The sequence below is a fragment of the Chinchilla lanigera genome, unplaced genomic scaffold (assembly GCF_000276665.1).
Source record: "Chinchilla lanigera isolate Chin_1 unplaced genomic scaffold, ChiLan1.0 scaffold00088, whole genome shotgun sequence".
NCBI lineage: Eukaryota > Metazoa > Chordata > Mammalia > Rodentia > Chinchillidae > Chinchilla > Chinchilla lanigera.
In genome coordinates this window covers 492084-507088 of record NW_004955489.1, presented here as the reverse complement: position 1 = coordinate 507088, position 15005 = coordinate 492084, and the positions used below count along the sequence as shown (strand labels likewise).

The 15005-nt window shown below is 45.4% G+C and overlaps 1 protein-coding gene and 1 pseudogene across 1 annotated transcript; one reads left to right on the top strand and one right to left on the bottom strand.

The window, feature by feature from the left end:
• The first annotated feature begins 206 nt into the window (after positions 1-206).
• On the top strand, positions 207-648 carry LOC102011208 (annotated as a pseudogene).
• A 10581-nt stretch (positions 649-11229) lies between these two features.
• Positions 11230-15005, bottom strand: LOC106146660 (translation initiation factor IF-2-like; the record flags this gene model as incomplete). Its single annotated transcript, XM_013504507.1, is given in 2 exon segments — positions 11230-11530; positions 14449-15005. A coding segment is annotated over 1 exon segment (361 nt), but the record flags the coding sequence as incomplete, so codon positions are not given.

The following is a 15005-nucleotide window of genomic DNA, read 5'->3' as shown; positions in this document are numbered from 1 at the left end:
GACAAATTGCAGGGCACGGTGGTACACACCTATAATCCCAGCACTGGGGAGGTTGAGGCAAGAGGATGGTTCCAAGTTCGAGACCAGCCTGGGCTACAAAGTGAGTTCAAGGCCAGCCTGAACTGCATAACAAGACCCTGTTTGAAAAAGACAGAAAAAGCTCTTTCCCTGCTGCCGCCCAGTGGCACGGAGGTGGAGCCTCGGGTGCTTTCAAGATTCGGCTTCAGGCTTCATCTGTAACCCACCACCATGGCTGAGGAAGGCATTGCTACTGGAAGTGTAATGGATGTCAATACTGCTTTACAAGAGGTGCTGAAGACCGCCTTCATCCACGCCGGCCTAGCACATGGAATTTCCACAGCTGCCAAAGCCTTAGACAAGCGCCAAGCCCATCTTTGTGTGCTTGCATACACCTCTGCTGAGCCTATGTACATAAAGTTAGTGGAGGCCCTTTGTGCTGAACACCAGATCAACCTAATTAAGGCTGATGACAAGAAGAAACTAGGGGAATGGGTAGGCCTCTAAAATTTAGAGAGAGGGAAAAACCTGGTAAAGTGGTTGGATGCAAGCTGTGTGGTGAATAAGGACTATGGCAAAGAATCTCAGGCCAAGGATGTCATCCAGGAATACTTCAAATGCAAGAAATGATTGAATAAAAATTTTTACTCACTTCAAAAAAAAAAAAAAGACAAAAAAAGGATAGTTGTGAAGCAAACTATTTGTAATTATACAATTAATAAAGACCAACAGTCACCCATAATCCCACCTCCTAAATAAGTGAAGCTGTTTCATTGTCCTCCTTTGTCTTGCATGCTTTGTACATAAGTGTAGTTTAGTTTGTCAACCTGGAAACTGAACTTAGTGATGTCTTGGGCTGCAAAACACCTCAGGGCAGAGTGTAGCCAAACTTCAGGAAAAAGAGGAAAGAAACCTAGGACTGAGTCAGAACCTGCTGCTCCTCTGCTTTTTCAGAGCCCAGTATCTCTCCTTGGGGACTGGTCTTATCTGCTTTTGTCTGAATACAAGGTGCAAATCACAGCCAGACATAAGGACAGCCTGTGCTTTGTGCTGTAACCACTTAAAATGTGACCAAAACTCCTCTTTTGGATCATGTTCTCAATCCATACAAGAGACTTACTGATTTCGCTTCCCAAACTTGAAGCAACAGCTGCAGCAAGACCCAGGGAAGGAACGAGGAGGGGCTTCTGCACCACTTCGTGGCTGGCTGGAAGGAAAGCTGTTTTCAACTCATTGGCATCTGTTGGGTTCTTGTGTGACTCAGCTGTGGGACCCCCTTCTGTAGCTGAATCAGGATATTTAGGACCAGACAGGCATAGTTTAACAATGCCTGAAATAAATATCAACAATTTCAATACAAGTTCAGTTTCTGGCACCAACAGGTATTCTTGTTGATAAAAAGTAACACTAAAATTGGGTCTAGGCCCCAAGTGACAATAAAATTGAACCTCCGTGAACAAAAAATGAGACATGGTTATTGCATCAAATCTTAAGTATCATCTTATTCAACACAGAAAATAGGCTACTAGTATAGCAGAGATCATACAGTAGAATTACTATTCCAGGTTGTTTACCAATATATCTTCGAGTTAGCTGTTAGGTCAGGCAGAAGAACTTGGAGGCAGAAGGCAGTACGGAGGCCTTGAAAAGGTGAGTTAGGGATACTTACGTGCTACTGTTTGGATCTAGTGTGTTCCCCAAGGCACACTAATAAGTTAAGGCGTGGTCCCCAGCCCAAGGTGCTGCTGGCCAGTGGGGGAACCTGTAGGAGGCGGGGCCTAGTGGAAGGAAGTTAGGTCACTAACTTGGCCTTGCAGGGGCTATTGGGACCCCAACCCTTGCTTCTTTCTTTGTTTCCTGGCCACCAAGAGATAAGCAGATTTCCTCTACTGTGTGGTCCCCTCATAATGTACTGTGTGGCCACAGCCCAAAAACAGTAGGGCCAAGCCACCATGACTGTGACTCCTGAAACTGTGAGCCCAGAGAAGCCGCCCTCCCTGCAGCTTGTTTGTCTCAGGCTTTCATCACAGTGGTGAAAAGCTGGTTGCTACACCATGGACCAGGTTTCTGGAGAAGACATTAACTGTTTACCATGAATTCACTACCATTCTTTGTGGTTTTTTTTTGTTTTTGGTTTTTTTCCAGTACCTGGAATCGAACTCACGACCATGCGTTTGCCAGGCAGGAGCTGTGCCGCTGAGCTAAATTCCCAGCCCCTAAGCAGCCAAATTCACTGCCATTCTTGCAGTGAGTCTTAATGATATTTGAGTGAACATGAAATTGATTACATTTTGTTTGTGAGGAAGAGCATCACTTAGGTCCAGATCCTAGGGAGAACAAAAGCTGTTGTTACATAACAGTAAGGGAAGAACTGGGAAAATCTTTGAAAAAGCAGCCAAGATGAAATTAAGGTAATTTCATGGCTTGAAATTATTGCACAAACTTCTCTCTTTCTCCCTGTCTCTGTCTCTGTTTTTGGGTGTCCTGGGGATTGAACCCAAGGCCTCACACACTACTCCTGAGTCACACCCTCAGTACAACTTCTCTTTCTAGATGGTGGGACAACTTATTTGAATCAGTTTATTGAATTGAAAATATATAAAAGGTGCAAGTGTACCTGCATGAGTTTACAAGTGCTGAAAAACTTGCCTATGTTAAAATCAGAATGATTTTTTAAAAAGCAAACCCCAGACCAGGCATCTTTGACCTTTAATAGCACAAATTTTCATCATCCTCATCCCAGAGTTTGATTTTGTTGCTTTAATATTTTGTGGGAGAAGTGAGGAGCTTCAGAAACTTATACTTACCCTTTTAACCTTTCCCACTACAGTGGCTGTAACCTTACAGGCCCCAAGGAAAGTTATTCCATTCCTGTTGCCAAGTTCTCCCCTCAGGAAAAAGGAAAATGACCACCAAGTGCATTCCCAGGCCAAGCAGACCTGCTATAAGGCAGAATGCTCAGGAATCTACTTATTACCACCTCCCTCATCTGCTCCAGCTGTAAAGGAGGTTTACAATAACTTCAGGTCTGTGACAATCAGTGTCAGTCAGAATCTGTGTCCAATAACCCTTGAAATGTCTGCGTGTTTCCCTTTCCTCACAAGCAGGTTCATTTAGGAAATGGCTACAAGTCATTACAGTACATACCCACCAGCATTGCCACATTCTCCTCCTAGTCGTGGCTTAAAGTCAGTGAGTTCTATATCTGAAACTTGACTCAGGTCCCAGGACTAGGCAAGGGATCATGATTTTTTATGGGATTGAGTGCCCTCAGCCTTCTACTCCTCTAATCTTGCTATTTTTGGATTACAGGTATGACCAGTCTACTTGGGTGTTCATCTACTTTGCTCCTTTAGACATGGTGTTCTAATAATCACATGTTCCTGTAGGTCAGTCCCCTTAGCTGTCCCTCCAACCTTGTTGACCTTTATGGTAAAGACAACCCCCTCAATACACACCTGTAATCCCAGCACTCAGGAGGCTCAGGCAGGAGGACTGCCATGAGTTCCAGGCCAACCTGGGTTACACAGTAAGACCCTGTCTCAGAAAACAAACAAACAAGACAAACCCTGGCTACCAGCCCTCATTATATTCCAGGGGTGCCTGTCATCCTACTCTGAAGGAGCCCAGACTGGACTGCCTCCCTCCTATCACCCTTGACCTCCAGGGAAGTTGTCACTGAGCTGTCCCTTGCTGTTGCTGTTCCGCTCACCAGCACACTCCTGCTGGCCTTGGTGAATGGTATGGCTTCTGAACCTCCCCAAGTTACACAACCTCTAGGTCTCCTGGCCTTACATACTATACCCATTCTGGTCTTTATTTATATATAAAGTGCCACTTTATATATAAAGTGCCAGGAGGCACTTTATTTCTCCTGCTAGCATCTGCCAGGGCTGTGCACAAGTTTCCTCCTCATTGGGCATTGCTTTCTCCGGGCCTGTCTGTCATACTCCAGCATCCCCTGAAATCTAACAGAAGCCAGACTTTGGTTAGGACGGCATTTATTGTCTTCAGGCTCTACTCCAAACACCTCGAGTTCAAAGGGCTTCACGATGCTTTTCAGTATATGACTCTCAGAGCCAGTTCACACGCCAGGTCCCCTCCAAGATCGTCAGCACTGCTGTCCAAGAGCAGGTCCCTAACTCAGTGCATTCGCACTCATCCAGTCTTATATTCTGGGCTACCTGTCACAGGGCCTATAAACCTAACCCAGGAATACAGTATTCCCCTGGTCCTGCCAGTATCTGCTAGTCAATTCTTTTTTTCTTTTTCTTTTCTTTTCTTTTTTTTTTTGATAGGGTCTCGCTATGTAGTTCAGGCTAGCTTTAAACTATGTAGCCTAGGCTGGCCTCAAACTCGCAGCAGTCTTCCTGCCTCAACCTCCTGAGTGCTGCGATTACAGGCATGCACCACCCGGCCTGGCTGAGGCAATTCTTTTTTTTTTTTTGGTACCGGGAATTGAATTAAGGACCTTGAGCTTGCCAAGCAGGTGCTGTGCCACTGAACTATATCCTTGGCCTGGCTTAGGCAATTCTTAAAATAGATTTTTATTTTTAATTGATTATAGTAATTGTGCAGTTGACATTTCAATACATGTATACAGTGTGTAACGAATGATCAAATCAAGATAACAGGCATGTGAGGCTTTTACCATCTCTTCATATTGGGAAACTTCAAAACCCTTTCTACTAGCTATTTTGAGACATTCAGTGAATTGTTGTACCCATAATTATGCTATGCTATAGAACATTTGAAGATACTCCTGACTGCACCCCTGCTCCTACTCACCATCCTCTCTCCACTCTCTTCTCCCTCACGTACTTTCCAGGCTGCAGCAACCACTCTTCTATTCTCTTCTACCATTTTTCCCCCAAATAGGGCAATGGAAAATAAGACCTAACATGGTCTTTCATGATGCTCCTAATGAAAGTGCTACCCCCCAAATAAGCCTGTTAAGATAGCCAGGTGGATACATCTAGTATGCCTGTTGCAGCACACGACAGACATATTTAATTATAAAATATGAACACTGTAGATAATTAAATATAAATAAATAATTGCTGGAATTGACACTGAAAATAATATAAATTGTAATTATTTATAAATACTCAAGTGGGCACCTTTGAAGGAGAGGTACATACCTGTGTAAACAGATGAACCTGAGACTTATTACTGAGTCACCAATCGGAGAACACACACAGTGCAAGGATACTGTAATGTGCACACTTGGTGACACAGGAATGTGGCTGTGTCTAATATGAATCTTCATAACTCAATATGTCATACGCGGTAACAGCTGCATTTAATGCACTTGTGTGAAATGAAACATTTTCTGAATTTTGGTGCCTATGATTTTTCATCGCTTTTGTGTAGCCATCACTCTTAACTGTCACCATTTTTGCTGCCATTTCTGTCTTTTTAAGTCCTTAATTAATGCTTAATTTAGTGGAAACTTTGTGAAGCCTGCAAGAAGTTGGGTCTTGGGTGAAGAATTCATGGGATAAAATCAATGACACTGTTCCCAATGCCCTGTGGGCAGGCTACACGGACAGGAAGTGCTCATAAAGGAGAGCTCTGTTGCTGGACATGCAGGGTTGGGGCCAATGGTTCTACAGGAAATGGAGTCACAAGAAATTCAGACAGAAGTTTGGGGTTCAGAGTTATGATGATGGTCCACAAGAAGATGACATGGCTGTATTTGAATAAATGTAGATTTCTGTACATGAATATAAATTTTTATACAAGGATAAATGAATATATGCAGATTATTGTACATGAAAAAAATATCCCCTAAAAATAAGCCCTACTGTGTCTTTTGGAGCAAAAATTAATATAAGACACAACCTTATTTTGGGGGAAATAAAGTATGAGATCTTTTTTAGCATCTACATAGAAATGAGAACATACAGCATTTGTCTTTCTGTACCTGACTTGTTATTTAACAATGTTCAGGCTGGGTACTTTTTTTTCTGTTTGTTTATTTGTTTTGAGATAGGGTCTCACTATGTAGTTCAGGGGCTGCTCTTGAACTCACCGTGTAGCTCAGGCTGGCCTCAAACTCATAGCAATTCTTCTGGCTCAACCTCCCAAGTGCTGGGATTACAGGTGTGTACCACCAAGCCCATCAAGGCTGGGTAATTCTTGAAGCTCCATGAGGGTATAATACCTCTTGTATTCATCAGACCTGACATGTTCTCAGGCAGGTTCTACTGGGATTTAACCTTGATTATCACACTGGCTGTCAAGGAAGGAGCAGGAGGTTGCTCCTGAGGGGTAAACCTGCAGTCAGAAAGCTTGTCTCCCTATGTAGGGAACATGCTAGCTCTTATTGGGGGCAGAAGATAGATGTCTCTTTAACCTCTGAGTCTGCAGAGCTGAGTCTTTTGGGTCGTTCACCCGGATGCCTCCTTTTACATCCCAGGACTTCTCAACCTCTTAACCAGGACTCTGATGTCAGCACAATGACATCATTGTTGGATGCCTTGGATGGCCCTTGAAATGTGTCTGGAGCTCAATGACACTGATTCCTGAGATGGCTCCTGTGATATATCCATTCTCCATGGAGGAAATGAGCACCTCTTTGTAAGCTACCAAAGAGCCTTTGGCTTTCCACCTAGCCTTAGGTGTTAACTCCTGTTTTCATTATCCCTACACAGGTCACTGTTACAACTTACAATAACCAGCCAACTCCACTGTCCTTATAAGTACTGTTTCTCGGGGCTGGGGATTTAGCCTAGCAGCACAGCGCCTGCCTGGCAAGTGCAAGGTCGTGAGTTTGATTCCTGGTACCAGAAAAAAAAAAAAAAAAAGTACTTTTTCTCTCCTATCTCATAATGCCCAAATCATCTCAGCATCAAGGTGTTCCTCTCCCCGGAATATTTTCCAGAAAACCACCATGGAATCTTTTTTTTTTTTTCTTTTTCACCATGGAATCTTCAGCCCCTCATGCCCAGGCACTCAGTGCCCCACATTCTATCTGGGTTAACAGGGTATTCTAGCCAGATAAGAAGTTGTGCAGCCCCCAACGGTCTACTTTACCAGCCACACCTGAATTAAGTGTTCCAGATGAGGTCTCTGAGATGCTGATGCTGGAACAGAATCAGATGGCAGAATTTACTTGGGGAATGAACAGTTTTGCAGAATTCAGCAGGGAGGGAGTAGGACTGGGGGTGTAGGTAGGTCTGCCACCTGGAAGGGGAGAAAAGAAGGCAAGGTGAGAGCATCAGACAGGAGCTACACAGAAAGCACAGCCAGGCTGCTAGAGGCTCTTAACTGTGCTTTAAATATCTCGTGGCTCCTTGCTGAAAGGACTCACAGAACTCCAAAGTGTATGCTCACCATTTCTTCCACGTAGAGACTACAGTACGGTAAAAGCAGTACAGTTAAGGGCTAGAGCCACAGTACAGGCAAACTGCTCTGTCCGTCATTGTGGGTCCCACTGAAGCGCTGTGCTCCACCTCAGGTGTAAATCCCAAGAAGGCCAATACTGACTCATGGCTGAACCTCTCAGAGGGCCCCGTGGAACATCTGGGCAGTTCCAGTTCCTTGGCCAGCCACACTTTTCAACTCCTCCAGGCGCCACCAATAAACCCACTATGAAACAATGCTGACAGACTGGTATGTCTGACCCCACACTGGCCAGAGTGACGGCTACAGAACAGCATCTGACAGGTGGCCTGCTGTCAGCCAAGCGTCCTCACACTGCAGGCAACTCTCCATTCCCATGCAGTCACGAGCCTGGGTGTCCAAGGAGCCCAGGCCTGGGTGGAGATGGACTGGCTCCTGAAGCTCTGCTAATCTTGGTTCTTGGCTAGAGGCAGTCTGGGCAGCACAGCACCAGCAGGAACGCCAGACCAGATCTTAGGGGCAGCAGTTAGAGGCTGTCAGGCAGCTGCACCCCTCACAGCTGGAGAGCTAAACCGCATACCTCTTCAACTCCTGAGATTCACTTCAGGAAAGGTATTGATTCATTCATTCATTTATTTATTTTGTTTTTTCTAGAGGAAGGGTCTCACTATGTAGCCCAGGCGAGCCTCAAACTCATAGTGATCTTCTGCCTCAGCCTCCTGAGTGCTGTGATTACGGGATCTGCCACTATGCCTGGCATATTTACTTATTTTTAAGGCAGGGTTTTGCCATGTAGTTCAGTTTGGCCTTGAACTTGCAATCCTCCTGCCTCAGCCTCCTGCGTGTTGAGATTATAGGCATATGCTGCCATACCTGGCTAGGAGAGGTTTTTAGCAGTTCCCCATCCCCCTCTGTTCACGTGGCCCCGGCTCTCTGGTTGTATCTGTCACATCTCATTTTAAAATTTCCAGCTGTCCTTAACTACTAAAGTTCCTGGAATAAAAGTCATGTTCTATGTCTCCACTGGGCTTTTAAATATGATTCTCTGCAAAGAACACTTCTCTGTTCTTTCCTCTTCTGTTTGCTACTCAGGCCTCACGTCTCAGGGCAGAGACCATTTCCATCAGAAACCTTTCTTGCACCCGACCCTTCTAGGGTTCAGGACATACTGCCCCCAAATATAACATCTCTGGCACGTGAGAAAACCACATGAACACTCTCATCTTCACCCCGCAAGGCCTCTCTGTACCCAGAGAATCTTTCCTTTTCCCTCTCCTTTCTTACTTTTTCTCTTTCTCTCTCTCCTTCTCTCCTCCCTCTCTGCAGTCCTGTATCCCCAGTCCTTTTGACATCTGAGACAGGGTCTCTCTAAACTGCAGTCTCCTGAGTAGTGGGATTGCAGGCATGGGCCACTACCCTTAGCACAAACAGTCTTATCTCTGAAGGCAAAGGAACACAGAGAGGAATCTGAACCAACAGGCCTTGCTGAGTCTGCCAATCCCCAGTTTATAACCACACTTTTCACCCAAGCATGCATCTTATCTTCATGACTACCCACTTCTACATCAAACCTAGCAGAAATATGCAAGTTTAGGCTCAGCATGCTGGTGCACAGCTCTAATCCCAGCAGAAGCTGTGGGGTAGGAGGATTGTGAGTTCAAGTCCAGCCTGGATAATATTCTGAGTCCCTGTCTTGCAAAACAAAAGGAAACCACAGGTTGACCTGTTTGTTTCTTTAGGTCTTCATTTCCTGATGAAGTTTTCCCATGTTGCATAAAACTTCAGATAAATCTGGCTGGGCATGGTGGTGCACACCTGTAATCCCAGCACTCAGGAGGCTGAGTATGAGGCCAGCCTGGGCTACATAATGAGTTTGAGACCAGCCTGAACTACATAGCAAGACCCTCTCTCAAAGAACAAAACAAAAAACTTAGATAATTTTGTGTGTGCATTTTTCTTATTACACACTCAACTGTGACCCTTGTGAAGGGTAAGAAAGATACCACCGCCATGCTGGAGCTTAAACTCAATTGTGTTGGTCAGCATCTGCAGCTGTGACAAAATAACAGAATATAAACTTTATTTCTTTTTTCAGAACATAAAATTTAAAGGAGGAACAGTCTGCCGGCGCTTTGAATTCAGAGGTTCAGTTCATGGTTGCCTGGCTGCATGGCAAGTGGCTATGGCAAGGCAGCACATCATGGCAGACAGCATGCGGCACAGTAAAGCCGCTCACCCTCGATCTCAGGAAGCACAGAGAGATAGAGACAGAGACAGAGAGACAGAGACACAGAGACACAGAGAAACAGAGACAGAGACACAGAAACAGAGAGACAGAGACACAGAGAGACAGAGACAGAGAGACAGAGACAGAGAAACGGAGAGACAGAAATAGAGAGAGGAGTCCCATCTCCAATATCCCCTTCCAGGGCAGGGTCCTGTGCTGTTGTGCCTCTGCCACCTCTCAGTCAGGGGGCACTCCAGACCCAAACTGTCACACCAGCTCAGCACAGGCCGAGCTTGAGGTTCCCACTGAGCCACACCCCTGCCCCCCCTTGCACCTCCACTCCTCCTCCTCACTCTGCTTTAACCGTAGGGAAAAATGCCTCAAATTACAGTAACTGCCTGGAATCTGCCTGTGTCTTTCAGGAGAGACTCTAAACTCTGTGAGGGCAGGCCCTAAGATTTTGCAATCCTAGTGTCTGCCACACAGTAGGTGCTAATGTTTTTGCTGACCAACTACTGGAAAATTATATTCTACTTAATTGCCTAGAATACTGTGGTTAAGAAAAGAGCGAACTTTTGACTCTCCCAATCTTTTTTTTTCCTATACTGGAAATTGAACCCAGAGAATGCCTAGCTACATCCCCAGCCCTTTGGTTTTTTGAGGGTCTTGATAAATTGCCCAGGCTAGTCCTGAACTTGCAATCCTCCATCCTCAGTCCCCCAGGTAGCTGGAATCATAGGTGTGTGCCACTGCACCTGGCTTCTATGTTTAATTTTTTGTTTGTTTGTTTTTCCAGTACCAGGAATTGAACTCACAACATTGCGCTTGCCAGGCAAGTGCTGTGCCACTGAGCTGAATACCCAGGCCCCTATGTTTAATTTTTTGAAGAACAACTCTACTATTTTCCATAGATGATGCTCCATTTTACATTCCTACCAGGGGTTCCAACTTCTCCACATCCCTGCTATTATCTTTTTTTATTATAGTAATGACAGTGGATGAATTAGTATATCACTGTGGTTGCAGTTTGCATCTCTCCAATGATCATCATCTTGCACATCTTTTCATGTGCTGATTGGCTTATTATATTTCCTTAGAAGAAATGTGTATTTAGATGTTTGGTTTTTTTTTTTTTTGTGTGTGTGTGTGTGTGTCTTTTTGAGACAAGGTTTCAATATGCAGTTCAGTCTGGCCTCAAACTTACAGCAATCCTCCTGCCTCAGCCTCTGAGTGCTGGAATTACAGGCTTGTGTGCCACCATGCCTGGCATGATTTGCAAATATTTTCTTCCATTCTAAGAGCTGTCTTTTCACTATCTTAGTAGTATACTTTGAAGTATACAAATTTTTAATTTTGATGATATCCAATTTATACTTTCTTTGGCTGACTGTGCTTTTGTGTTTTATCTAAGAAACTGTTGCCCAAAGTCACAAAGATTTATACTTATGGTTTCCTTTATCCTTTAGCTCTTACATGTAGGTCTTTGATCTGTTCTGAGTTTTATGTTTCTACACAGTTAGTGAAAGTAAGATTTTAACAAAGTCCCTAAATGCTATGGTTTCCATTGTGGAGGTGGTATGAGATACTAAACTCTATTAAACATGGATATTTCATTCATAGCATCTGACATATATAGAAAATTTTAGCCTTTATCATCTCAATTTTATTCACATCTATCCTCACATTGAGGTCTAGGTAGGCTATGTATTAGCTTTCCATTACTTTAACAAACGCACCAGAAAAGGGTTACTTGGCTTACAGTTATAAGGGTCCAGGCCATGGTCAGCCAGGTGCACTGCTCTGAGTAGGCAGCACATAGTGGGATCATATAGTGGAACCAATCCTCTTATCTCATGGCCAGGAGGGGGAGAAGAGTGAGGAGGAGAGATGGGTCCCACAGTTCCCTTCAAGGGCATCCCCTCAACAACCTGAAGACTCCTGAAAGGAAGAGAGAATAAAAAGTACTGTAAGTAACTTGTGGAAGGCCACAGATAGAAGTGAGACTGAGACTTGAACCCAGAGCCTCGGGCCATCACTACTTTTGGTGTATTTGGATACTGGGACAAGATATATTGAACCTCAACTGATTGTTTATAAATTGGTAAATGGGTCATAGGACAAGAAATAATCAAACCTGATGTACCTAAAATGTGGTCATGTTTATTTTCTTATACATTTTCTATCTAGTTTAACATTCATGTCCTTACAGCATCTGCCTGGCAAGCACAAGGTTGTGAGTTCGATTCCCCGTACCAGAAAACAAACAAACAAAAAAATAAATTAGTGTCCTTACCCAAATTTTAGTTTAAAAAAAAAAGTTAACGAGAACACTTTTACATCATGTCATTTCAAATTGGAATACATGACTGGAGGAAAGGTAACACCCCATTAGTTTATGTTCTACAATTTAAATGATGGTTCCCAATGCAAGAGTAGGAAGAGTGGCCTTGTGGAGGCGTCTTGGCGGCTCTGCCATCAGGATGGGACGGCACCTGTATCAGAGAGCTCAAGGTTGAAGGGAACATTGTGCTGCCCCTCTGGCCCGTCCCTCCTGCTACATGAAGCCTGTGTTCATTCCTCTGGAGGAGGCAGCAGTGACCTGCCACATGAGGCAGACAGCAGCCCTCAGCGAACACAGTGCCAACACTTTAGTCTCGTACTTCCCAGTCTCCAGAACAACAACACATTTCTGTTGTCTATAAATTACCCAGTCACAAGGAATTTCACTGTAGCAGTACAGACCAAAAACGTGTTGTTCTCACATCACAGGGAATCTGAAGCACTGAGAAGGGGCCAGATTCCTGATGCTCATGCCTCCTTACTGGGGTCCTTTGACAAGTTACAAAGTGGCTGGAGGAATCCAGCAAGCCAATCATTGTAAAACCTCTCACAAAGATCCAGTAAAGATTGTTATGAAAATAACAGTTAAGCCCGGTGTGGTGGGCATGCCTGTAATCCCAGCACTCGGGAGGCTGAGGCAGGAGGGTAGTTTCGAGTTCGAGACCAGCCTGGGCTACAAAGTGAGCTCAAGGCCAGCCTGAACTGCATAGCTAGACCCTGTCTCAAAAAAAAGACCAAAAAAAAAAAAAAAAGAAAAAAAGAAAATAACAGTTAATTGTCTTGGTTTCAGTCACATATTAATATCAAGGAGATCTGAAGCTAGGTCATGAGGAGAATCATTTAGGGTTTTTGTTAAAATGCTGGAAAGGCCTCAAAAGCTGATTTAAACAGCAACTCTGTTGTTGCGTATGTGCCAAAACTGCCTCAGCATAAAACTTGGCTTGCCCATTCTGATGATGCCCTGCCCATTCTGATACTCACAAAATTTCTGCTTCTCACACCCTTAGCTCCCTTTACCTTTATTTCTTTTTTAAAAAATTAAGTTTATTGGTACATTTTAGGTATATATGATGATTGCATTCATTATAGGGAATTTGTTCCTGCATATGATATAACTTGATTCTTTTTTTTCCTATTCCTCTACCCTCCCTTCAACCCCTCCTCCCCTGTTTACAAAAGCTTTGTTTCCATTTTTTCCTTCTTTTCTCATCATCGTTTTTCTTTTCCCTTCCTTTCTTTCCCCCTCCCCCCTCCCTAGTTCCCCCTCGCATTTGAACTTTTTTTTTTTTTTTGTCTTTTTGAGACAGGGTCTGGCTATGCAGTTCAGGCTGCCCTTGAGCTCACTTTGTAGCCCAGGCTGTTCTCAAACTCTCAACAAGGCCTCCCGAGTGCTGGGATTACAGGCGTGTGCCACTATGCCCGGCTTGAACATTTTTTCCTATTTCACAGTATCTATTATACATTTTGGTCCTTATTTACACTTTCAATTTTTCATACCAAAGAAACAATGTGGTATTTCAAATGTGTGTCTGATTTATTTCACTTAAGAGTATGGCCTCAAGGTGCATCCATTTAGCTAGAAATGACTCCAGTTTATCCTTCTTTATGGAAGAGTAGTACTCCATTGTATAAAAACGTCTTCTTTATCCATGCACCAACTGTGCTGCTATAAACATGGGTGCACACACAATGCTGTGGTATGACACTTTTAATTCTTTCAGGAAGATACCAAGAAGGGGAATAGTGGGTCTACCAGAACCTCTAGTCTAGTTTTCTGAGGAATCTCCACACTGGTTTCCACAGTGGTCCTTCACCTTCGTTTCTATTCCTTCATTATCCGAGGGGAGACCTCTTCTTGCTCTCGCCTCCAAATTGACGGTGTAGTATAAGCAGACACCCCTCCACACACCACTAACCCAGCCAAGCGCCGGGAGCAGGCTTTCCTTTTGGAGGGCTGGCCAGGGTGTGTTCAGAAGCTTGGGCGTGAGGGTTAAACGCACTCGGGAGGATTACCGTGTAATACTGAACCTGTGCCCTCTCCGCTCACTTCCTGTTCCCTTCCCGCCGCAGCACCGCAGCACCCAGCACTCCAGGCACAAAGCTAAGCACTCAGGAACCCTTTCTCCTCCCACCCGCACTCACCGAGTCCCTTCATTTTTCACACCTCTTGGGAGGTACACCGCTGCGGCCCCAGTACCATGCTTGGTGGGAGTATAGTTAAGTGCTAAGTCTATCAATTCATTTCAAGCAAAACAACCTTCTGGGGGTAGGGATATAGCTCAGGGGCAAAGCACCTGCCTAGCATGCCAAGGCCCTTGGTTCAACCCCTGATACCGAACAGCAAGGAAACAAACTAGTCTGAGATTGTACAACTAGCAGCAGGGACACCCTCTGAAACTCCACATCCGGAGTCAGCCACCTCTCTGCTGTAACTTGATTCTTCTTTTTCTCCCATTCCCCTACCCTCCCTCCAACTCCCAGATTCTCATCCTGTCCCTGTCCAGTTCATTACTCACCTTCCTGCTCAAATAAATGGGCACTGGCGGGCCTCGATCCTTAGACGTGGCTCCTCCCTCCTGCGCGCTCCGCAACTTCGCCGCCTCCACCTGCCACCTTCCGACACTCAGTTCCTGGCGCGCTCGCTCACCGCGGTCGCCCTCTCGGGCTCACCTTCCGTCCCCACCCCCCCGCGCACATTCCCGGAGAAAGGGCTTACAACGTAGAGCACCCAAGTCTGTTCAGTGAATCGCTGACCAGTGACGGCGGTTTATTTTTGCAAGGTGTCACACCAGAAGTGCGAGATCTTTGCCTGTGCTTCTTTCCACAGAAGACAGCCCGCAAGCCGCGTCTTCGGCACCGCGGACCGGGCACTTGAGCACCTCGACGCTCGCCACCGCAAGCGGGCTCTGTCGTGCGCCCGCGAAGCCGCCTGTCGCCTCTCCCAGCCACGGCCAACTTCGCGGCCTCTCGGGGTCCCCAGGCTTCTGGCGCCCCACTCGGGGACGCAGGCGTCCCCAGCGAGGGCGGCGGCCGAGACCGGAGTCCCGGGCTCGCACGCGGGGCGGCCGCCGCG